The 24,977-nt window shown below is 43.0% G+C and overlaps 1 protein-coding gene across 1 annotated transcript in view; it reads left to right on the top strand.

Annotated features, from left to right (window-relative positions):
• Window positions 1–24,977, top strand: part of LOC144498661 (rho GTPase-activating protein 8-like) — a 92,381-nt gene that overhangs the window by 12,125 nt on the left and 55,279 nt on the right. Inside the window, exons 2-3 of the mRNA XM_078220114.1 lie at window positions 17,494–17,599; window positions 19,302–19,445. Coding sequence (XP_078076240.1) covers window positions 17,494–17,599; window positions 19,302–19,445 — 250 coding nt within the window. The remainder of the gene's footprint in view (window positions 1–17,493; window positions 17,600–19,301; window positions 19,446–24,977) is intronic.

Genomic DNA, 24,977 nt, shown 5'->3' with positions numbered 1-24,977 from the left:
CTGTTTTTGTATTCTTCCTGCTAAAGGAACAACTTCACTTTTCCTACGTTATATTTCATCTGCCAGTTTTTTGACCACTCCTTTAACGCATCTCTTTCACTGTGCCATCTTTTTGTATCCTCTGCACAACTTGCTGATGTTACGAAGATAGGAAAACAAGTTTGGCTACAATGCAGTCAGTCCCGTCATCCAAGTTATCAATATCGATGTTAAGTATCACTGATTCCTGTGGCACTCCACTACTTACAGTGAAATGACCCATCTACCAGGACTCTGTTTAGCCTGTCCTGTATCCATGTCACTATCACTCCAGCACTATAGGTTCTTACCTTTTTATGTGGCACCTTATCAAATGCCTTTCTATGTAGTGTTTAAATTGCCAGTATTATTCCTTTTAAAGGTGTTCCATTTTTCCTTTATCCAAGTATTGTCATAAAACTCTTTCCCTCAACCTTCCATTCCCCCCCTTCCACCCCCCCCCCCCCCCCCCCCCCCGTCCCTGTCCCCATCCCAACCAATTTAGAGTTTTCTTGTTTCTTTCATGTTACCTTTTTTTAAAGTGCATGCCAGGTTCTGTGTCCTTGGGATTTTTTAAACCCAGATTCTTTTAAATTTAATCATTTTGTGATCATTGACTCCCAAGGTTGCCACAGCTTCTAATTTCTGCACATTTTTTTGAGCCATTAATTAATACAAACTCAAAATGAATTGTTCTTGTGGCTTCTTTTGAAGCACTAGGTCATAGAACAGTCAATGATTATATCTCTCAACTCTGACTCTGAACCACTGCAGTTTTCCCAGTTTAGCTTTAATTGACAATGTCAATTAAAGTAACTTTCCTGTTATTACACATTCTTCCGAGAGTGAGCAAGCTGCCTTGCTTTTTATTCCTCCCTGTTGGTCTATGGCATTCCCCTATTTCACAGTATACTAAGATGTGCGGGTTAGGTTGATTGGCCATGCTAAATTGACCCTACTGTCAGGGGATTCGCGGGGCAAATATGTGGGGTTACGGGGATAGGGCCTGGGTGGGATTGTGGTCGGTGCAGACTCGATGGGCCGAATTGGTCTCCTTCTGCACTGTAGGGATTCTATGGTTCTATGTCTGAGCATATTAGTTCTTTATATATCAATTAATTTCCCACAGGATCAACTTCATTTGCTTTCCAGATATTCATGACGTATAGGACTTACTCCTTTTCTAGCCATTCTATTTTTCCCTGAATACACATTACCTATGATTGTTCCATTTATAACTATTCTCGTACATTTTGCATTGTTTTCGATAGTCCAATTACATTTACTTTATAGAGCTTCCAGCCTTGGCATCTTATTACTAATGTTTCTAATGATATACCCACATATTAATGCAAACTTGCTGCTTTCCATGTGTCCCAGTATCTGCCTTTTCCTACTCTCCAGTTCATATTTGTGTCTCAATTTCTGTGTCCAAGCTATCTTTTTGTCCACTTTCTGCCCGATGAACAGTCTTCACTGCAATGCAGTTGCCAATCCTTTTCTCCTCGTCTCCCATCTATCCAGTTCAAATGAGTCATAACTGTATGCCTCAATTTTACATGTAGATCTTCCTTACTTGGATTAGATACAGCCTATCTCCCCTAGACCCATAGAAATTGGCACAGAAGGAGGCCATTTGTCAGCCCCAGAACACCCAGGTGCCCTTTCTAATCCCACCTTCCTGCACCTAGCCCATAGCCCGATAGCTTACAGCACTTAAGATGTAGACCCAGGTACTTTTTAAGAGTTTAGGGTCTCTGCCTCCACCACCAACTCGGACAGCGAATTTCAGACACCCACTACCCTCTGCATAAAAAAGTTCTTCCTCATGTCCCCTATACACCTTCTGCCATTTATCTTGAATCTATGTCCCCTGGTTCTAGAGTTCTCTTCCAAAGGAAACTATTTTATCCTGATCACTCTATCTCTTCCCCTCATAATTTTGTACACCTTAATCAAGTCACCCCTCAGCCTTTTTTATTCCAAGAAAAATGACCCCAACCAATCCAGTCTCTCCTCATAGCTTTTCTAGACCTGGCAACATTCTTGTAAATCTTCTCTGCAGAGTGCGGAGGAGATTTACAAGAATGTTAACTTATGGCTAGGACAGTGGCACAGTGGTTAACATTGCTGCCTCACAGTGCCAGGGGCACGGATTCAATCCCAGCCTCGGATGAGTGTGCAAAGTTTGCACGTTCTCCCTGTGTCTGCATGGATTTCCTCCGGGTGCTCTGGTTTCCTCCCACATTCCAAAGATATGCGGGTTATGTTGGTTGGCCATGCTAAATTGTTCTTGTCTCTTAGTGTCAAGGGGATTAGCAGGGTAAATACATGGGGTTACGGGGATAGGGGTTGGGTGGGGTTGTTGTCGGTGCAGGCTTGATGGGCTGAATGGCCGCCTCCTGCACTGTAGGCGTTCTATGATTCTGGTAATTCCTGTAATATAGTGATCAAAACTGCACACAATACTCCAATTCCATTTGCAAAGGCATCCATCGACCATTACCCTTTGTTTCCTGTTATTAAACCAACTTTTGATCCAGTTTGCCACATTACCCTGCATGCCATGGACTATCCCCGATATGGTCACTAACTGTCACTTTCTTCTTTGTTCCCCAAGACTAGGTCCAAAACTGTATCTCCTCTCGTTGGATTTGTCATTAATTGGTTGAAAGAAAATTTTTGGATAGACTGCAAGAATTTTTCTCCCTCAGTGCCCCTTATATTGTTTGAATCCCGATTGATAGTGGGATAGTTGAAATCTCCTTCTATTATTGCCTATGCCGCATATTGCTTTTGGAAGGTTATTTTTAAGGCAGCATTGTTATTTTCATTAATTAACTACTCATTTACAATTTTGTGGCAGAAATGGGGAAATGCTTTGGCAACTGGACAAGCAAATGGAATTAGGATGACTGCTCACCTGAAGGATAAGCACCAACGTGGACTGGCTGCCCAGGAATAGCCTAGCCTATTTCTGTGTTGTCACTTGTTTATCTTTGTTTAATATAATTTTGATCCTCTCTCCATGTTTAAACACTAACTTCAGATTATTTCTGACCAAGATGAGGCCAAGCATGTGTATCGTTACATAATTATTGGCTTTTGCTGAAAGCTTGCAGCTCAGCTTTGTTGCACGATGTTTAAAGTACTTTGTGTCTAAACAGCTTGTAGAACTGAACCATAGGGGAGCTGGCAGTTTTCAGCATTGCTGACATGTAGAAAATGATGCTTAAACTTCTCACATTGATTGCCAGCATTTAAATAAACCACAGCCCAACAAATCTCAGGGCTCGATCAATGCCTCCTATTTAAAATGTTCTAAGGATTTTTCTTGGTAAGAACAGAAGTGTTTGTACACATATAGAGATGGGTTTTTTTAACTATAGTTGTGAAAGCTTCATAAAATTGAACAGCTATGTCCAGTTCCCAGTGACAGTTTGTGATTCATTACTCAAATTTTTTTTATTTCAAAAATAAACTTATTCATAAATAATCTGGAAAAAAAACTTTATGGAGAAGACATTTCCAATCATTACAAACAATGAAAAACAGTCATATTTGCGATTTCCTTAACTTCAGTGTTTTGCAGAGTTCGGTTCCATGACTTTACATACATTACAGTACAGTTCTGAGTTCTTCATTAAACTATATACATTCATCACATTTCACTGTGTGCTGTTTTTACAGAGTTGCACACAGTTACAAAGTCTGAGGGTTTTTTACAGTTACTGGCCCCTCGGTCTGCCTTGATTGAAAGGCTTTAAATGGTGGCCTTTCCCCACTGCGCCTTTGCGACAGCTGCCCCAAGCTTAAGAGCGTCCCTCATCGTTATTCGAATGCTTATCGTGCACCTTGCTTTCAAATCAAGGCGTGTGAATTTACAGGAAGTCTCAGGCCATGTTTAGTGGCACAAAGCCTCTTGAAGAGCCAATGTTGTAAAATGTTTTGCCAAATCAAGCAGGGCACAATGATGAGACAACACAACGGCTATATTCTATCAAGCACGAGGTAAAGTTCAGTTTAATAAAACACATTGCTAATATAAAGTATAAGCACCGACCAATAGTGAGACTGGGATATTTCACAGAATTAAGCTAACTGTCTACAAATGCAGTTTCAATTGAAGAACTGTGGACAGCAGATGTGCGGTTTAACTTCATCAACAGGTTTTTATTATAAATGATCCAATCCATTGAGAGCTGGTGATGATGGGGACCCACAGTTTGGCTGTTGTTTGCTCTGTATTTAATAATACAAGCTCAATCCCTCCATTCAGTGTTAGTAATTCTGGACTTACGAGTGCAATCTCTATTTGAGCACTGTTCCCTGTTGACCACCTTCATGAGATGCTGTGATTGGACTGGAGCCATCGCTGGTGGCAGCCTGACTTTAATGTTTCAGGGTAAATAACGCAACTGTATCTTGCTTCCACTACCATGGAATATCCTGGAAAATAGTTTTAGAACCATACTATCCCTGCAGTGCAGATGGAGGCCGCTCAGCTCATTGAATCTGCACTGACTTTTCGACAGAGCATCTTACCCGCACATTTACCCTGCCAATCCACCTAATCTGCACATCTTTCAGACTGTGGGAGGAAACCGGAGCACCCGGAGGAAACCCATGCAGACACAGGGAGAACGTGCAAACTCCGCACAGACACTGACCCAAGGTCGGAATGGAACCCGGGTCCCCGGAGCTGTGAAGCAGCAGTGCTAACCACTGTGCCACAGTGCCACCCTATTCTACCCAAACTGGAAAATTTGCAGGTCTGGACGGAGATGCAGTGATTTTTGTCAAGGTTCATCCTGAACAGTTCAGTGATGCACGACTCTGTGCTCTACGGGCTGTTCCCAGGGATGCACATTGAGACAAAAATATATATAAGGGACCTTCTCTCTGGCCTGTGTCAACCATTCGGGAATGTTCAGGGCTACAAGTGGCAGCTATCTTTCTGATTTTTGAACCATTATGCACATGCAACCTTAAACTTGTTTTTGTTTTTCTGTTGATGCTCTGGAATCCATTTCTAGGATAAACACAGTAATTTCTTTATGACTACTGATAGCCAAGACACACACAAGCTGTTCTGCACAATGTTGCGAAATCAACATTATTTAATAGTATATTTCAGAACCTCTGCCATTAAAGATGGATGTGTAATTTAACATAGGAGCAGGAGAAGGCCATTCAGCCCCTCAAGCCTGCTCTTCCATTCAACTGGATCATTGCTGATTGTCTACCTCAATGTCATTTTCCTGTGCTATCTCCACATCCCTTGATGCCAATAGAGTCCAGAAACCTTTCAATCTCTGTCTTCGATTTAATGACTGTGCTTCCGTATCTCTCTGGGGCAGAGAATGCCAAGGATTCACCATCCTCTGGATGAAGAGATTCCTCCTCATTCAATCCAAAATAGCCATTATTCTGAGGCTGCTAAACCTGACCTGTTTATACAGTGGAGTGTGCTTGATGACAATGGAGATTCACGCACGAACTTGGTGCAAATTTACGTCTGTAGTGTACAGTAAAGAATTGTGCAGGTTGTACATTCAGGTCTGTATAAGTCAAATGACAGGCTCTACCTAAATCGATTGGCAGCAATGTTTTATGGTTGTTGCTGGCAGCATCTAACTATTTGTAGACACAAAATAAAACACTCTCTAAAGGGGTTGTTTTTCTCCTGCCTATACCAGGAATAATATTGCTTTGCTCTGACGGCGCATATGCTGACTGAAGTGAACTCGTAAATTATAAAAAGGTTTGACTGCATAGATTGTGATGTACAAGTCAATCCAGTTTAATTTGTTTTTATTGGTGCCACAATTCTTGTTTAGACCTATACTTAAGCCCACACCCCTTTCCCACTAATGCTGTACTCTCATTAGCAGTCAGCCTCAATTTTTCGCTTCAGAAATGCATGTCTTACCCTACTTTATAAGTCAACATGTGGGATTAAGTAGGCAATGTTTTGCAAGAGGATGTGCAGGAGTTTAAGACATGTCCATATTGAGAAGACCCCATGGGGTGAAAGAAGAACAGAAATGCAACAGTGAAAAGAATAGAAGTATGAAAATGGTTTCGAGCTAAAAAAAATCTTAACGTTTGCTAACCAGGAAAATAACTGCTGCAGCCAGAGAATTTGAATTTGGTGAAAAACTGGTGTGAGAATAGAAGAATCTGAAGATACCCAAGACCAAATGTGTGGAGATTGTTAGGAAAACAGAGGTAGTTTTAAGGAATTTATATTTGTATGGGTAAACTTTAGGAATAAGGTATAGTTTTAAGTGGTTTAATTTAATGTTTCTGTACATGGAAGGGTAAAACCTATAGTTAGATTCATGCTGGACAAGGGTGTTTGTTATGTGTGGGTGTTGGTTCAATTCCAACCAACTTAGAAAGGGTTACGGTGTGAGGAGTAAATAGAAGTAAGTCATTGCTTAGCAATAGGAGGCCACTTTCAGAGGGAAGGGCTTTCCTTTGTAAGTTTTAACTGGAAGCCAGAGCAGTTGGAGACATGACACTGGGGAGTGAACGGTTCTCAACTCTGCCAGGAGAAGCTCGGCAGGCCAAGAAGGCTACAAAGATGCAGTCTTCCTAAAGTAGAAGTTACAGCCCAGATAACCAAAGAGTTGGGACAGAAAAAATATTCTTGAGATGACTGGAGTTAAGAGAACAGCGTCCAAGTTATTGTTCAGGAGAACTCGAGGAAAAGTAAACAAAGAAACATTTGCAGTAGCTAGACTTAAAGTAGGACAGCCAATTTTGGAGGTAAATTAATTGCCTAATGACATTTTAATAAAGGCCTGGGAATTGAGGGTTAAAGCAATTGTGAACAGTTTGTATAGCAGTCAAGAGAAAGAAATCCTGAATGGGTTGGTGTAAAATCCTGGACTGGATTCACTGTTAAAAATGGAAGCTTTGTTTAAAAGAGTCATTTGTAACCTTGGATTTTGGAATGCTCCACCAAGGAAAACCATTGTTATGAAAGAAGATGTTAAAGCGTGTTTTTGGGAGTGGTGTTTAGAAGCTCTTGAGTGACAATCATCTGGGGGAATTCTGAAGAGAAATCCAAATAACTTGAGTTCAGAGTGGAGTGTGTATTTAACCACAGTCAATCTGCATGCTTGGGGCAGCACGGTGGCAGGACCCAGGTTCGATTCCCAGCTTGGGACACACTTTTTCTGCTTAAAACTAATTAGCAGTCTTGTGACTCAGTTCCTCCATTTTTTTATTTTAAAGGCAAAGGTTACAGTATTTTGAGGCAGGGTTCCATTCTGGGATGTGTCCGGCCAGTTATAACATTAACTGGGATTGTAACAAAAGGTCCAGGGACCAGCCACTGGCCTGACCTCAAGGAGCATGCATCGGAATGGGTCCCCGAAAATTACCTCTTCACCAGAAATACAGTGTGTATAGAGGTACTTACTTGGGCCAAATCAAACCCTGTGTTTGAGTGCCAGCTACTTGGTATTGCAGCCAGCTGACTGCCAGCTACTTGGTGTTGACACCTTATGGAACGAAAACATCTAGTGTTGCAACAGAAGACCAAGGTTACTCAGCGTCTACAGAGGAACCTCGATGCGAAAATGATTCGTTTCCACCACTTCATTATCGAGCAGTGGCAAAGACTCAAGTATCAATTATGTCACATCGGCAACATGGATGAAACACTCACCGTTTAACATGTAATTTACTGATGTGTGCTAATTGTTAATTATTTCCAACCAGTGTAAATGCCTTTTCTCCATCAGGATTATTTTTTGCTTTTTAAAAAAGTTTTTAACCATCTCTTTTTAACCATCAACGATGGTAGCATTATCAAAGGATCAGGTTTATTGATCTTGCTGGACCGGGCAACATGACGCAGCTAACTACAGAGTTGCAGTCATTATTAATCGGAGTGTTTTCCTGTTTATTAATGTTTTGCATCTCCCACGTAACTAGGCTCAATTACTGTTTCCTCATCAAAATGAATTGCATTCAAATGTAAACATTAATTTATTAATTCAAATATGCCATTTGATGGTATATAATTTAGATACACCATCAAAATGTTTTGGTGTGGATTTGCCTTAGCTTTTGCTGCCACGCTTTGAAGGTTTTTAGTGGGTTGGTGAGGTTTCATGCTGTCTTGGCTTAGCCAAATCTTGGTGAGCTTTGCTTCACTTTGGACAGACATGACATGGTACAACTTAAATTAAAACCTTTTGTTACAACCTATTTACAAAGACCTCCATAGTAAGCATAAAGTATAACGAGCACTGTCTGTGCTGTGCCTGGCTCTCTTGGAGATGCTCGGTCGTTGACTACTGATGTCATAGTTGCATCCCCAATATAATCGTAATCTCATTAACATATTCATCTATTGTTCTACACAAAACATTCCTGTTTTCAATGAAAATATGTTTTTAAAGATCAAGTTAAACTGATGGCGTTATGGGTGGTTACTTAATTGATGGCATTATGGGTAGGGTTATTTAATTGATGGCATTATGGGTAGGGTTGTTTATTAAGTAACCCCTGAGAGAATACATTGATTAAAGAAAGCTATCCTATTTCAATTAGATGGTAGTGGGGCACTCCAACTAACCTCTCCAAACATCTGTGCTCTGAAATATCACTTGAAGCTTTCTTTGTTGGTTTAAATTTTCTTTTATGGATGTTGGCAGAGGACAAGATTCCGCTCAGTTGTGATGCCACTGCAGTCACATGGCCTGAATTCAAATAAGGAACACTTGCTGGTGTGGTTGGCATCTTCAGAGCCAGGGAATTGGAAGGTGCTGATATATCATCTGAGCCAATAAACATTGAGGGTTTTGTCTTCCCTTTGATTTGTAATGTAAAAAGCAAAAAGATACAGAGAATTAAGGATTTTTCTTGAGGATTAACAGGGAAATGTATGTTAAAATAAATACTTTTTAAAAATAATATTATTTGCATGATTAAACACTGTAAATAGACTAATGCAAGTGCATTCACAATATGGTTATATTTTATGCCAAATAATTGCTGAAGTATTATTTAATGATGGCAGATTAAATATTGTCATTGAAATATTAATGCTGTAGTTTTTTTCTCTCTCATAGATCTCCAGTGACAGGCAATTTATTTATCTTCTATAGTGCTTCATGAAATCCATTTGAGGGATAATCAAATTGCAAGCAAACTGCATTTTATCTCTGTGGCAACACGGTTTTTAAAAGGAATTCTTCAATTTGAAAATCAAAAGAGGTTCAGTGTTGTGAAAGGGACAAAATGTACAGTACTTTTCATTTCCATTCTGTTCAGGCAAGGAAACTTAATGAAAGCTTATGATCTGGTACATATATCAGAAGTGAGATGTAGCATTATCACGGAAGAACAGAAAATGTCATTTTGAAAAGAAATCAATTTCCTGTGTCTGTCGGAATAGAACGTTCTTCTCGCCTCCTAAACTTCTTGATTATTTTTAATAATACTTCGCACGTGTCAAATACCAGACGACGTTAATTTCTGTTCTGTTAAGTCCATTAGAAATCTACAATAAATAAGTTTTCCTGGGCTTTTTGAACAGTATTGGCGCCAGCTTATTTGTCGTCCTTCCCCTCCTGCCCAATGTGTCAGGAATTGATTTCTGAATTTATCAGAATTTTTATTATAGTTGGTTTTGTTACAGATGGGCTGCAGAGACATGGAATGCTGAATTCTCCCCCTGAGTGTAAGGGTGGAGTGGGAATGCCACCCACCTAAGCTAATCTGCCACGAAAGCACTGCTATCACTGAGTGGCAATGCTATTCCTGGCTGGTGGGAGGGAGCGAAATTCCATTCTGGTGCTGCCTTTTAAAAGTTGCCATCAATTAAAGGTGAGCACCATTTCCTGAGACACAGAAGGAAGGACAAGTTTGAAGCAGCAGATGGAAGAATCACCAAGATTTAGATGACACTCCTGAGATGAGGCACATAAGCCGTAGGATTCACTGGTTCACGGGCTCCGAAGACTGCCCTTTCTGCGGCCTTGTGGAGTCCGTGGACCATGTCTATGTTGTGTGTCTTAGGCTGCACTCCCTTTATGTTTTCCTGAAGAACCTTTTGTTGATGTTTTGTCTGCACTTCAGTCCCACGCTCCTGATCTACGGACACCCGGTGCGGAGAGGGGAGGGTCGGGATGGCGACCTCCTCGTGAACCTGCTCCTGGGCCTGGCGAAACGCGCCATTTACCGGTCCAGGCTGCGGGCGATCGAGGGGGCCGTCCATCCTGACTGTCTTCCCCTCTACCGCGGCTACGTTCGCGGCCAGGTGTCCCTGGAGAGGGAGCATGCGGTGTCCACGGGCGAGGTTGACGCTTTCCGCGCCCGCTGGGCACCGCAGGGGTTGGGGTGCATTATTGACCCCAATAATCACATTTTAATTTGATGTTTTTAAGTTTCCTTTGTACTTTGATTACTGTTCGGGCTGTTCCCCCTCCTTTTTGGGGAGCTGCCCCTTTTACTTTGTCCTGATTTAATCTGAGTTTGTTTACTTGGCTTGGTTTGACCTAAAAAGAGGACAGACTGTTAGGCACCGAGGGCAGTGATGCAGCCTGTCTGGAATGAGGTGGTAGAGGCAGACAATACAACTTGCGCTACTTACAAACTCTCTCAGTCCAAGAGGTTCAATGAGGTCACAAGAATGGTCACGATATGCCGAGGCACTGTTGCCAGTATACAATCTCTACTACTGAGGTCTTTATTCAGCTTTTGATCTTTTATACTTTTTTTTTCTCAACATCTGGGTGTTGGGGACTTGCTTCTGCAAAAAGTAACCTCTTCAAACACTCCAGCATCATTGTTATTCTAAAGCACTCTGGCAATTTTTTTTAAACTTGCAAATAACATTGAAGATTAGGGGTGGGATTTTCCGGCTGCGCTCGCCCCATGACCGGAAAATCCCGCCCGAGGTCAGTGGACCTTTGCATGGTCCTGTCCCGCCTGCTACGATTCCTGTGGCGGGCGGGACAGGAAAACTCTGCCCTCGCAGTAACTAGTGATTATTTGATTTAAAGGGACACTGTACCTCCACACCACATCATAATGGAATGCATATACTAATGGCGGGGCATGCAGAGTGGTGCAGGACTGAAGGGGGTGGGTGCACCTCTCCTACTCAGATGGCTGCCTCATGCTTTGAGGTGCTTCCAAACAAGCACATGGGGGGCGTTCTGCTCTGGGACAAAGTTCTGTAGTACAAGGGGTTATTGCAGAGGAGAGCTTGAGTCTGAGAAGCTATTAGTTTTGGCAGCTCAAGTGAAGTCTGGTGATGTGGTTTACCCTTGGTCACACTATCATTCTCCATGCAGGCACCAGCCCATCCAAGGACGGCAAGAGTTGCCTTCTTATCTAGATGGCGGAAAGGTTGGTGAGGCCAGGGGGAACAGCAATTTGATTTGATTTATTATTGTCACATGTATTAACACGCAGTGAAAAGTTTTGTTTCTTGCGCGCTATACAGACAAAACATACCTTTCATAGAGAAGGAAAAGAGAGAGTGCAGAATGTAGTGTTACAATCATAGCTAGGGTGTAGAGAAAGATCAACTTAATGCAAGGTAAGTCCATTCAAAAGTCTGACAGCAGCAGGGAAGAAGCTGTTCTTGAGTCGGTTGGTACGTGACCTCAGACTTCTGTATATTTTTCCGATGGAAAAAGGTGGAAGAGAAAATGTCCTGGGTGCGTGCGGTCCTTAATTATGCTGGCTGCTTTGCTGAGGCAGCGGGAAGTGTAGACGGAGTCAATGGATGGGAGGCTGGTTTGCTTGATGGATTGGGCTACATTTGTAGTTTCTTGCGGTCTTGGGCAGAGCAGGAGCCATACCAAGCTGTGATACAACCAAAAAGATGCTTTCTATGGTGCATCTGTAAAAGTTGGTGAGAGTTGTAGCTGACATGCCAAATTTCTTTAATCTTCTTCTGAGAAAGTAGAGGCGTTGGTGGACTTTCTTAACTATAGTGTCGGCATGGGGTGACCAGGGACAGGTTGTTGGTGATCTGGACACATAAAAACGTGAAGCTCTCAACCCTTTCTACTTCGTCCCCATTGATGTTGGGATCAGAGGTGAGCTGGCAAGGTGTTACAGAATTGGTTCGGTCATAGAAGACAGAGGTTGCAGTGGAAGGGTGTGTTTCTGATTGGAGGGCTGTGACAAGTGGCATTCCTCCGGGATCAGTGCCTGGACCTTTGTTGTTCGTAATATATATAAATGATTTGGAGGAAAATGTAACTGCTTTGATTAGTAAGTTTGAGGATGACACAAAGGTTAGTGGATTTGTGGATAGCAATGAGGACCATCAGAGGATACAGCAGGATATAGATCAGTTGGAGGTTTGGGCGGAGAGATGGCAGATGGAGTTTAATCCAGACAAATGTGCGGTAATGCATTTTGGCAGGTCTAATAAAGATAGGAAATATACAGTAAATGGCAGAACCCTTAAAAGTATTGATAGGCAGAGGGATCTGGGTGTACAGGTACACAGGCTACTGAAAGTGGCAACGCAGGTGGAGAAGGTAGTCAAGAAGGCATACGGCATGCTGGCCTTCATCGGCCGGGGCATTGAGTTTAAAAATTGGCAAGTCATGTTACAGCTTTATAGAACCTTAGTTAGCCCGCACTTGGAATACAGTGTTCAATTCTGGTCGCCGCACTACCAGAAGGACGTGGAGGGTTTGGAGAAGGTGCAGAAAAGATTTACCAGGATGTTGCCTGGTATGGAGGGCATTAGCTATGAGGAAAGGTTGGAGAAACTTGGTTTGTTCTCACTGGAACGACGGAGGTTGAGGGGCGACCTGACAGAAGTCTACAAGATTATGAGAAGCATGGACAGAGTGGATATTCAGAAGCCTTTTCTCAGGGTGGAAGAGTCAATTACTAGGGGGCATAGGTTTAAGGTGCGAGGGGCAAGGTTTAAAGGAGATGTACGAGGCAAGTTTTTTTACACAGAGGGTGGTTGGTGCCTGGAACTCGCTGCCGGGGGACGTAGTAGAAGCAGATACAATAGTGAGTTTTAAGGGACGTCTGGACAAATACATGAATAGGATGGGAATGGAGGGATATGTTCCCCGGAAGGGTTTTAGTTCAGTCGGGCAGCATGGTTGGTGCAGGCTTGGAGGGCCGAAGGCCTGTTCCTGTGCTGTAATTTTCTTTGTTCTTTGATGCAGACAGGGGCATGTTCTCCCTTGCGCTTCGTGAAGTCAATGACAATTTCCTTTTTTTTTTGACATTGAGGGAGAGATTATTGTTGCTGCACCAGTTCACCAGATTCTCTATCTCATTCCTGTACTCTGTCTCGTTATTGTTTGAGATCCGACCCACTATGGTGGTGTCATCAGCAAACTTGAAAATCGAATTGGAGGGGAATTTGGCCACACAGGCATAGGTGTATAAGGAGTACAGTAGGGGGCTGAGACACAGTCCTGTGGGGCACCGGTGTTGAGGATGATCGTGGAGGAGGTGGTGTTGCCGATCCTTACTGATTGTGTCTGTGAGTTAAGAAGTTCAGGATCTAGTCGCAGAGGGAGATGCCGAGGCCCAGGCCACGGAGTTTGGAGATGAGTTTCGTGGGAATAATAGTGTTGAAGGCTGAGCTATAGTCAATAAATAGGAGTCTGACATAGGTGTCCTTGTTATCTAGGTGTTCCAGGGTTGAGTGCAGGGCCAGGGAGATGGCGTCTGCTGTGGACCTGTTGCAGCAGTAGGCAAACTGTAGTGGATCCAGGTAGTCCGGCAGGCTGGAATTGATTCGTGCCATGACTAACCTTTCGAAGCACTTCATAGTGATGGATGTCAGAGCCACTGACCAATAGTCATTAAGACACGCTGCTTGGTTTTTCTTAGGTACCGGGATGATGGTCGTCTTCTTGAAGCAGATAGGGACCTCAGATTGTTGTAAAGAGAAGTTGAAGATGTCTGTGAATTCCCCCGCCAGCTGATCCACGCAGGATCTGAGTACTTGTCCAGGTACTCCATCCGAGCCAGTCGCTTTCCGTGGGTTGACTTTCGAGAAAGCTGCTCTGACATCTGCAATGGTGACCCCAGATACAGGTTCATCCAGGGCTTCCAGGGTGGAGGGCATGCTCTCGCTGGCCTCTTGCTCAAAATGGGCGTAGAATCCATTGAGCTCATCAGGGAGGGGTGCGTTGGAGCTGGCAATTTTACACGCCTTCATCTTGTAGCTGTTATATCTTACAGACCTTGCCATAGTCAGCGGGGGTCGGTGTGGCTAGCCAGGGACTCTAGCTTGGTCCAATATTGTCTTTTGGCATCTTTGATGGATCTCCTTAGATTGTAACTGGCTTTCTTGTATAGATCAGTGTCGCCTGACTTGAACGCCTCAGACCTGGACTTCAGCAAGCAGTGGATATCCCTGTTCATCCGTGGTTTCCGGTTGGGGAACACACGGATTTGCTTCTTTGGCACACAGTCTTTCTTCTACACACTTACTAATGAAGTCAGTTACTGTAGTGACGTACTCGTTCAGGCTGGTCACAGAGTTTTTAAATACTGACCAGTCCACTGACTCCAAGCAGCCCCATAGGAGATCATCTGATTCCTCAGACCAACATTGCATGACTCTCTTTGCTGGATTCTCCCACTTCAGTTTTTGTTTGTAAGCCGGGAGCAGGGGCACAGCCTTGTGGTCTGATTTGCCAAAGTGTGGGTGGGCGATAGAGCGGTCGGCATGTTTGATATTTGTGTAGCAGTGGTCTAGGATGTTTGGGCCTCTGGTGGAACAGGAGACGTGTTAGTGGTAACTTGGTAGCACGCTCTTGAGCTTGGCCTGATTGATGAACAAGGCCTCGGGATGTTTCATCTCGAGGTTATTCGTAATGGTCCAGCGAGATCTTCACTTCCACATGGGGTGGTGAACTCCTGAAGGAGGTAGTAGGGGCGGCATTACAACAAGGGCGAGGCCTGGGGAAGCTGGAGTATTAGACCGAGCCAAAAGGAAGCAAGTCTTGCCACCTCCACAGTCATCTTGAACTCTTCCTCGGTGATATTAATCACCAAGCCTCCAAGACCAGGGCAATTGTGCCTGTGAGGGAACCCCAGTGATAGTGTGAGCCGTTCACATGGCTAGAGGCTACTTATGTGGGGACATACAACACATTCCCTTTCTTCCTCCATCCCCAAAAATCTCTTCACACACCGAGCCTGGAAAGGGCAAACCACTTCTGACCCCCACTTCTGTATGAATTTCACTGAGGTCAGCTCGGAGTGTGCACCACCAGAGACAAACATAAGGTTGGTGTTAGTTAAACCCAACTCCTTAGATTAGCTCTGGTCTCCTCTTCCTTGCCCGGTGACCAGGACTTGAACACTCTCACTAGTTCTACTTCTTAAGTGAAAAGGCAAAAAAGTTTTATTAGTTAGCTGTGCTGTTTGGCACATTTTACTAATTACTCATTTTTTAAAATTCTCAATTTATTGCCTTAAAATTGATTTTTTTTTTTTTGCTCAGGAGGTTTTTTGTTTTCTTCATACTGTGCGTGGGCTAAATGTTGTAGGGAGGCAGATGACTTGCACCCTGCAGAAGCAATGTCAGCGTGGAGACCACTCCCTCCTCGCCAGCCCACGCTGCATAACGCTCCAGGCTAAACAAGGGTCATGTGGGACTTTCACTCCCCACTGGGGAGGAAACCCTGCCCTCAACATTGTCGGCCAATCTGACTGCTGGCAGCTCCAGTAGTGATGGGTGTTGCTAGAGAGGCAAGAGGAGGAGAAAGGCCCGTAGGTCCCTGGAAACAGGTAAGTCCATGGCCTTGGACAGGGAGGGTTTGCAGATCAGAGAGTGCGGTGGAGGGCAGAGTGAGTGGGTTTAAGGCTGTAGGCAGGTAGGAAGAAAGGGGGTCACCCACCCCAATCGTCAAAGGACAACCCTGGAAGATAGAACCACAACCCAACCCTTCAAGAGATATTTTAAAAATTGAGCAGCCTACTCCTCCCATGTTATGGTGTGGACAACATAGTATCACGGTCAATTAGCTTGATAACCAGCTTAATTGAACCTAGATGATCTATTGAAATATGGCTGGCAGGCTGCCGATTTAGGTGCTGTGGAGGTGAGTTTGGGGTTGGGTGGGAAGATGCTTTGGTGGCACCCGCCCTATTTTATATGTCCTCCCCTCTCCACCCCTGCCAAAAACACAACTGGCGGAGCACATAAAAGTGCTGCATCGTAACATTTTTATTTAAATTTTTGTTTAATGTTGTGTCAATGTGCCAAACTTGATCTCAGGCAGCTGCTTTGCTGCTGGGTTACTTGCTGGAGAAATGAGAGGATGTTGTTGTAAAGTGGATCATACTGAAAGCTGAGCTTTCGATGGGCTTTCTAAATGGAGGCATAAGCCAAGACATTTTGCTAAGTCTGTAAAACAGTGTTCCCAAATCTGGATACCAGAAGGGTTTGAGGGGGAGGGTAAATGTTTGGGGCAGTAAGGAAGCTGCCGTACACTGAGATTTTGCAATCTAGTTTCCTGCATACACTTCTCCTTTTCATTGCATAATAGTGGGATTTCCATTGGGAAATTCATGTTTCCAATGCAAATCAATATTTTCAACAAAGCTGTCCAAAATTAGCAACATAAAGTTTTGACTGAACTTCCAAAGACACCAACTTTCAGTAGCAGCACACTGGCCTTGCCAGAGGCACAGCCACAGGGAGCTACTGAAACACTTTGCGAAGAACTGGGGATGTATCCTGTTCAGTTTTATTTCTTCACAGCAATTTACATCTGGCCTATTTTTCGTTGATTGGTTTAGCTATGGACATGAAGAAGTGAGGAAAAGTTGTTGATTTTGTCCACCCTTTTCCGTTAGATGCACGAACTATTTTCCAACTGCTTGAAAAGCAGCTAATACTGACAAACTGTGTCTCCGATATTAATCTACCATTAATTCTTGGCACTTGGTGCCGATCAGTCCTCTGCCAGCCGAAGGACAACGCAACCTTCGTATCAATTACGTTATTATAATATTTAAGCTGAGAGATGGAATCTGGCCATTTTTATTCACAGTACTATGCTAATAGGAGGAAAGTATGGTTCTTTTAGCCTTGGGTTGTGCGAAAGAGCACCTAATCTCATTGGGATAACTTTGATTTAGTTGCATGATGAACATCTAATAGTTTGATCTGAATAGGAACAGGGTCATGAAATAAGCAATAAAGAAACTAAAAGTGTTTATGAATGACTGACTCATTTATTTGAGTAAGAAGTTTAACAACACCAGGTTAAAGTCCAACCGGTTTATTTGGCAGGCTACCAAGTAACCCGGTTGGACTTTAACCTGGTGTTGTTAAACTTCTTACTGTGTTTACCCCAGTCCAATGCCGGCATCTCCACATCATTTATTTGAGTCAGGCTTGCAATGAGTTGTGACTCACAGCATATATGCCCATTGTTGGATAGGAGGGAAATTATTGAAATATGTGTTTTTTAAAATATCCATATTTCTTTTCAGTTTCTAACTCGATCAAAGGTTGATTCTTCATTGCAAAAAGACATTTCTACAACATCCGGTGCCATTGAAGGAGCTGGCATGAACCTGGAGCAGTTGGCTGAGAAAGGTAAATGTAGATCAGGAGTAATGTTTAACTTTGAGTGAGTTCAGTCCTTTGGAATTTGACAGGAATGTTAGAAATTCCTTCATGTGAGGTGTGAAGCAATGAAGAGAAATTGGGACTGTTGTCATCACCAGGGAGGCTGTTAAAAGATAATGTTTATTAGCGAACAGCTGGAGAAGAACACTCTTTCAGTTGCTTTTTGAATGCGGATAATGCTCAGTCTTTGGACCTGATTTTACCATTTTGAGTCTAAGTGCCGAATCTGGTTGTCAAATAGATCCGAGCCCGGAATCCTCTTTGCAGCGCACCCATACGCTTTTTGCCAGCTCCAGTCTGATCCGCACAGTGGGCGGGGCTTAGCGCTGCCGGAACAATCGGAGCTCTGAACTGCGCATGCGCAGTTTGAAAAAAATCCGAAGCAGCGCGCCCCGGCGCGAAAGAAAAGAACAGCAGAGAGAGCAGAGAGGGAGGAGGGGGGGGAGGAAAGGATGGACTTGGGAGAATCTTGCAAACTGAAAAGAATGCAACATCCTCTTTGTGCTGCCTAATTATCTATGGGAAAGGTAATTAAACTACAGTGTCCTAGTGAGCAATTAGTGACCTGTATAATACATTTGTGATCTGTAACTGGATTGTTGATGTCCCTGTAGCCATGAGCCAGGTGGTCAAATGTTCAGAGTCATGTGGTGAACTTGGAAGAATTGTCCCCGTGGTGGAACTTAGTTGGAAATAAGATTCAAGGAGATTACTAAATCTGGGAAATCGACCATAGCGAAAAGAAGTTTGTATTGGCAACTTTTCTCTCACATTCCATGGCAGATGTGCCCCTACTTATGAATGTGATTTGCATGGGCAACATTGGGTGCAGCTAATCTGCCTCTGGAGCAGCCTTGGATCCTTTCTTTCATCCTGTTTTCATCTGAGCATTGCACAGAATTAGAGGAATTCCCTTTGGAAGATAATGTCAAAATTATCATCGCAGGAACTAGAAACCTGACAGTCAAAAATTTGGGAAAATATTTCAAAATATATATCCCCCCCCATCCATATTTTGAAATATTTTCCCAAATTTTTGACTGTCAGGTTTCTAGTTCCTGCAATTATAATTTTGACATTATCCCCAACTAGAGGAAACAAGCCTCTCTGGCTTCTGTCAATTCAGTCAGTAGAGTGCAGGACTATGGTGAAATATGAACTTCCTTTCTCTTTTTATTGTACATCTCTTCCCCATTCAAAAATGCTTAGCAGAAGCTGAGTGCCCTGTGATGGTAGCTCTGAACACTTGTCCTATTTCTCTAAGTTGGTGTTCTATTCTATCTTGCACAGAGATATGAAATAAGAAGCCTGTAAATTTATCTTCAGTTCAGACAAATGAATTCCTGTTAACTCCTGCCCTAACTTCCAAAGGTAAACAGTCCCGGCATTGGAGAAAATGTCTGTTAATATGCAGCGACAGAAATAAATGTGCAACTAAGCTTTCTTAAAAAAAAATAAGGAAAATGACGTCAAACTGATGATTGATGTACCAGGAATCCATTGTTCAGTGTTGCTGTGGAAACCTTTCAGAAACAGTAGAAAGAGAATAGGGGGGAGGGAGGGGAATGAAAAAAAATCTCCATGTTCTCTTCCCCCTATAGAAACCCGAGCAATGTGAGTGAACGTGATGACACACATTAATACAGCTTCTTTTGTTTTTTTTTGCCAGAACTTCGTAAAGATGAGGAAGAACAAAGGATACTGAGTGGTGAGAGCTCTGTCTCTGCGCTTACTCCATTAGCTGGAGGCCCTCCCCTGGATCTCAATCACCCTTTTTATGATGTTGCGAGACATGGAATAGTCCAAGTGGCAGGTGGGAAAATAAAACTTAAACTGCCCTAACTGCTGTGACCAAGGATTTTTGTGCTTGCCATTCATTGACTATGCAAGTGTACATTGTGTACACAATAATTGTTAACATAAAATAATGCAACAGGATTGTGCTACAAAGACAAACATATTTGAGTTGAAGAAACAGTGAGAGATATGGCCATCTATTATGATTGACTTCAAAACTAGTATATGTCTAAAATCGTGAGCGTCACGATATTGCAATGTTGAGAGATTGAGTTGGTTAGGATCACATTGGCAGGAGTTTAGAGGAATGACGGGGGGGGGGGCGGGGGGGGAGAATCTCGTAGAAACCTATAAAAGGTTAACAGGAGCAAGAGTAGATGCAGGAATGATGCTCCTGATGGTGCAGGTATCCAGAACCAGTGGTCATAATCTAAGGAAACGGGGTAAACCTTTTAGGACTGAGATTAGGAGACATTTCTTTACCCAGAGAGTAGTGAATCTGTGGAAGTCGCTACCACAGGAAGCAGTTGAGGCCAAAACATTGTATGTTTTCAAGAAGGAGTTAGATTTAGCACTTGGGGCGAAGGGGAATCAAAGGATATTGCGGGGGGGGGGGGGCAGAATCAGGCTATTGATCAGCCATGATCATAATGAACGGTGGAGCAGGCTCGAAGAGCTGAATGGCCCATTCCTCCTCCTATTTTCTATGTTTCTATGGAAGGTTGCGATGGAAATGGTGCAGGATCCCCTACTGGGCATCTGGGATCTGTGTGAATAGAGAAAACAGCAGCACATCTCCTTCACCAATCAAATTGAAGGATTCTGAAATAATGCAAATTCTGAATGAGTAAAGTAAGTTTTAAATCAGAATGGTGAATTCAGTGGAGGGGGCGTGGGGGGGGGGGGGGGCGGTGCGAGAGAGACTGGATGAACAGAAAGAAGGGGAGGAAAGAATAAGACTCCTCACTTGTTATGGTTTGTCTTCAGTTCCAGCGAGGTTGATTGGAAGTAATTACTTATCACATGAATCCTTAAGTTTGGAATTGAGTCCTGTGCAATGTTTAGTGAGTATCTGCTCACTAATGCGGCAACTTTATGCAGGTCGGTCAATTTGAATGGGAATCCCAACACATTGCCATTGGTGTGATTATGACAGCAGAGTAACGCTTCTCTTAAAGCAACATTTGGATTTCTGGATTCAGTTGCACATCTGCCCTTGCCTGAAGTTGATGTGGTATTTGAATGTAAATAGCAGCAAACAGAGCACAGGTGAACACTCCGTTCTGCTATTATTTAAACCAGTAGAAGGCTGATCTTGAGAATGGAGTTATACCAAAGAGTTATGTGGGCAGGGAAAAGAGAAAACTTTATTCAAGGGGTAAGTCTCCCATGACTGGTGTATAACAGATCAAAAAATTGCTCACCTCTTAACAAGGAGGTTGGGGACAGCATCTGGTACTCCCTAGTGTAGACCATTCAAGCTGCAATGCTGTTCAAAAAATCTTCTGACAATATTTCTGGAAGAGGCCAAGCTTCCACATCCAAAACATCAGAGATATTTGACCTTCTACTTTATTCTAGCACTTGTACGAATGGTTGTTGAGTTGTTTATATTTGGTATCAGAAAATATTTGCAGTTTTCATGATCTGCAGAAAAATATTTAGTTGTCAACATCGGCCTAGATATTTTGGTAGTGTTGACAGGAAACTGCACCACTGAAATTGACAACAACTTCTGGTGACTGCACATATGTAGAATAATGTGGAAACCCAGATGTCTTGTCAGTGGTTCACTGCAGCGGCACCTCTTGGCTGCTATCAGCGAGAATTGTGTTATTTGATGAGAACTTCCACTCTTGCAATGTCAATCTTGTTGTAAAAGCCATTGTAACAGTTGCATCTTGTTGAATGAGGTGTAAATAGAATTTTAACAATTTACTAAACTTCATAGTTTCTGCTAAATACACTGAGGAGCTAACTTTATGTTTGACAAATTTCTTCATAATTTCCACATTTAAAAAATTACTTCTTTAAAGTTTCTCTTGTTTAGCTTCTATTTTAATTCAATTGTCAGTTATTTTGATATCTGAAAAGTTAAATTAAAAGTGAAGAATGTGAACTGTTTTGAATTTCCTGATATTTTTCAGTGCAATTATCTTTGCTTACCTGCTTGTTGCTGCACACCAAGATATCCATTTCATTTGGTACCAGATTTAAACAGAAGTGACAAAATCTTTTGAAGTCAGCAGTGATGCCATTACTATGCCTTTGACTAAAATAATGTGCTTTATAGTACATGGAGGTTTTATAAATGTACACTCCCCTGCAACTCTGAGCTGATATAAACAGTTCTACCACAAAGATGTCAGCTGTGAAGGTGAGATTATTTTGTGTGGTATAAAGATTAGCAAAACAGATATACTAATATGACATAAATTATGATATAACGTCACCATCAGCCAATCATGTGTTAGCCTCGGTCTCTCTAGCGCAAGAGATTGGAACATGCTAAGCAACATTCCTGCTCTGTAATCTGTTTAGACATCATCCTAATAAAATGTTGAGCAAGTACTAAGGTATGATTACAGTCTGTCCAAGGGAAGATGCATATTAAGAATGGCAGTTCAGAAGGACCATCTTAAACATGGTGGCAGCGGTGGAGACACCAGTGTAAAAAATACATTGGTGTTATTGGCGGAACGACTGTAAGAGAGTGAGTTTGCACTGATAACTCTACAGAAGGCGGAGGCAAACAGAGAGGTAATGAAGACCGTACCTGATGACCAATCCCTGTCCGAATACAGTTATAGTTTGTTATATTATAGGTCCAGTAGTAAGCGATGTTCTTCTGAGGCGGGGGTGGAGGAGTCCACTGCAGACTTTGACATCATTCTCAAAGCTCTCAACACATAGTTTGACCTTACTTTAGATCGAAGTAAGCAATACACAATGCAGGCTGATCTCCGAGAAAGTAACCAGGCTACAGCTCGGCACAACTCTGAGGCTTCACATGACTGCATTGACTGGGTAGGCCCATGGGAAGCCGCTCCACCCACATGAAAGCTTGTCAAACTGGACGAAAGGGCACGAAACTCCATAGCGATAGCCATTTTGAGGTGCGTCTGTTATGCTTGATGTGAAGAACCAACATAGAAACCAGACTGCCCAGCACGAGCTGTAGAATGTTTCCATTGTGCAAAAACTGGACATTGAGTGTTTCTGTAAATCCAACAAATTTAGTCATGGCAAGAAAATATTAATGAAACGTGCTCCATCCAAGAAATTAGAAATCAAGTCAGAAACAAAATTATAGCATTTATGGGGGAAGTTAATAGTCTTGGTTAAGAATATTGGTTGGTTACAGTTTTAAAAGCTTCAGTGCCACCTTTTAAAATTGGTGCTGGTAGTAATATATTAGAAGACAATCTAGACTGGTTTCAGCCAATACCCCTCATTCATTGACATCAGATTACACGATCCGGGTGTAACAAACCTTCTAACCAAAGGCAGGATAATTGCTCCTCTTCGTTACAAGGGCACAGTAAGGAGTCTCACAACACCAGGTTAAGTCCAACAGGTTTATTTGGAATTCTGAGTTTTCGGAGCGCTGATGAAGGAGCAGGGCTCCGAAAGCTCATGATTCCAAATAAACCTGTTGGATTTTAACCTGGTGTTGTGAGACTCCTTACTGTGCACCCCAGTCCAACGCTGGCATCTCCACATCTTTGTTACAAGGGGCAACAGATCGGTAATTCTCTCTGTTGTCTGCAATCAACACGCACCCTTGTTGATTGGGAATGTTGGCATATTTCTAGGCATTCTGGGAAAAAAACAGATGTTGCCTGGAATTTCGTGGAACAATCTTCAATCTTTTATTTAGAAGCAGCAGAACTTCGGCTTTCAGCGGCTAAGGAAGTTTATTCAATCAGCAGTGAGTTACTTTCTATCACACAGACATCAGCCACTAGACTCCATGCGAGACTCCAGTTACAAATATCTCAGTTCCTTACACAGTTAGGCCAGAGGTGACAGATATAGAAGGCACTGTGGCAGACGGTGACCAGCTGCATGAAGACCAGTTGGAGCTGACCTGGCTCTTTCTGAAGAAAGTAATGAGGAAGAAGTAGTCGCAGCACTAAGCAATCTGTTGGAGGATGAGGTCCTAGAGATAGGTCTGTCTTTCCTGTTGATAGATGCACCATATGAAGTCTCTCATGCTTTTTTCAAGGAGTCTGCTGTATTTCTAATGATTGAGCAGCATTGAGGACTTTCTTCCACTGAACCTATTTACTGTATCACTGGTTGTCAATTAAGAGTCTTCCAGAGAGAATGCCTTCCATGTTAGAGTCCGTGGAGGATCACGCTGCCAAAGAAATGGTAGCACTTCTTTCCAGCAGTGAAAGTCAATTTAAGCCCATACCTCATGTGCCAGCTGAAGGTCATTTTCCCTCCAGAGCTGGATATTAGCATAGAAGCTGCTGCAGAATCCTGTACAGCAAACTTGTCTCTGAGTTATTCATCTTCAGGAAATTCATCTTCATTTTGTTGTTGAAATCCGTCCCAATGCAGAAAATCCTCCTGGACAATTCTTCCCATTGTCCCCGGTGGAGCAGCCTCATGCAGAGTAGAGTGTGGCCTTCACCACTGCCTACAGAAAGAAGACATGTCTTTCCAACTACCATTGGGAAATCCCTGAAAGACTTGCTGGAATTTTGTTAATTTTTACATAATTGTGTGGATTCTTTGCAATCGCGAGAGAGCTGAGAAATCGGGGGGGGGGGGGGGGGGGGGGGGAGCGATCGGTCCCAGCCATAGAAATCTGCACATGCTCTCTGCTGCTATCAGCTGGCTTTTGAGCAATTTAGGCCTCGCCCACTCCCAGATTCCAAGTTTGGCAACATTCTTTTGACCGTGTCAGCTAAGATTCGAATTTAAAGTAGGCCAAAAAAAAGCATGTATTTCTCCTGTTTTCACGCTCATTCAGGACTTAGACTTTTTCTTGGTAAGATCGCTTCCCCCATAGCTTCATGTTGTTAAAAGTAGATTGGTATACTTAGGAAGGAGGTGTAGTATAAGGGCTAACAGGAGGGGGGTGGTGTAGTATAAGGGTGGAGATATTAAAGTATGATGTAGATGATGATGTATCACTGACACCAGTTATGTGTAAGACGGCACGGTGGCACAGTGGTCAGCACTGCTGCCTCACAGTTCCAGAGACCCAGGTTCAATTCTGGCCTTGGATGACTGTCTGTGTGGAGTTGACATGTTCTTCCCGTGTCTGCGTGGGTTTCCTCCAGGTGCTCCGCTTTCCTCGCGCAGCCCAAAGGTGTGCAGGTTAGGTGGATTAGCCATTGCAAATGTGTGGGTTAGGGGGAATAGGGCCTGGGTATGATGCTCTGTCAGAGAGTCAGTGCAGACTCAATGGGCTGAATGGCCTCTTCTGCACTGTTTGGATTCTATGATCCTATGAAGGCGAGAGGAAAAGAGGTCACAATATCAGGAGCTATGTACTCTGTAACCTGTTTAGATGTAGTACTAAGTACGACAA

This window comes from Mustelus asterias, chromosome 9 (genome assembly GCF_964213995.1).
Source record: "Mustelus asterias chromosome 9, sMusAst1.hap1.1, whole genome shotgun sequence".
NCBI lineage: Eukaryota > Metazoa > Chordata > Chondrichthyes > Carcharhiniformes > Triakidae > Mustelus > Mustelus asterias.
Note: the sequence above shows the minus strand (reverse complement) of the source record. Positions and strands in the feature narration are given on the sequence as shown.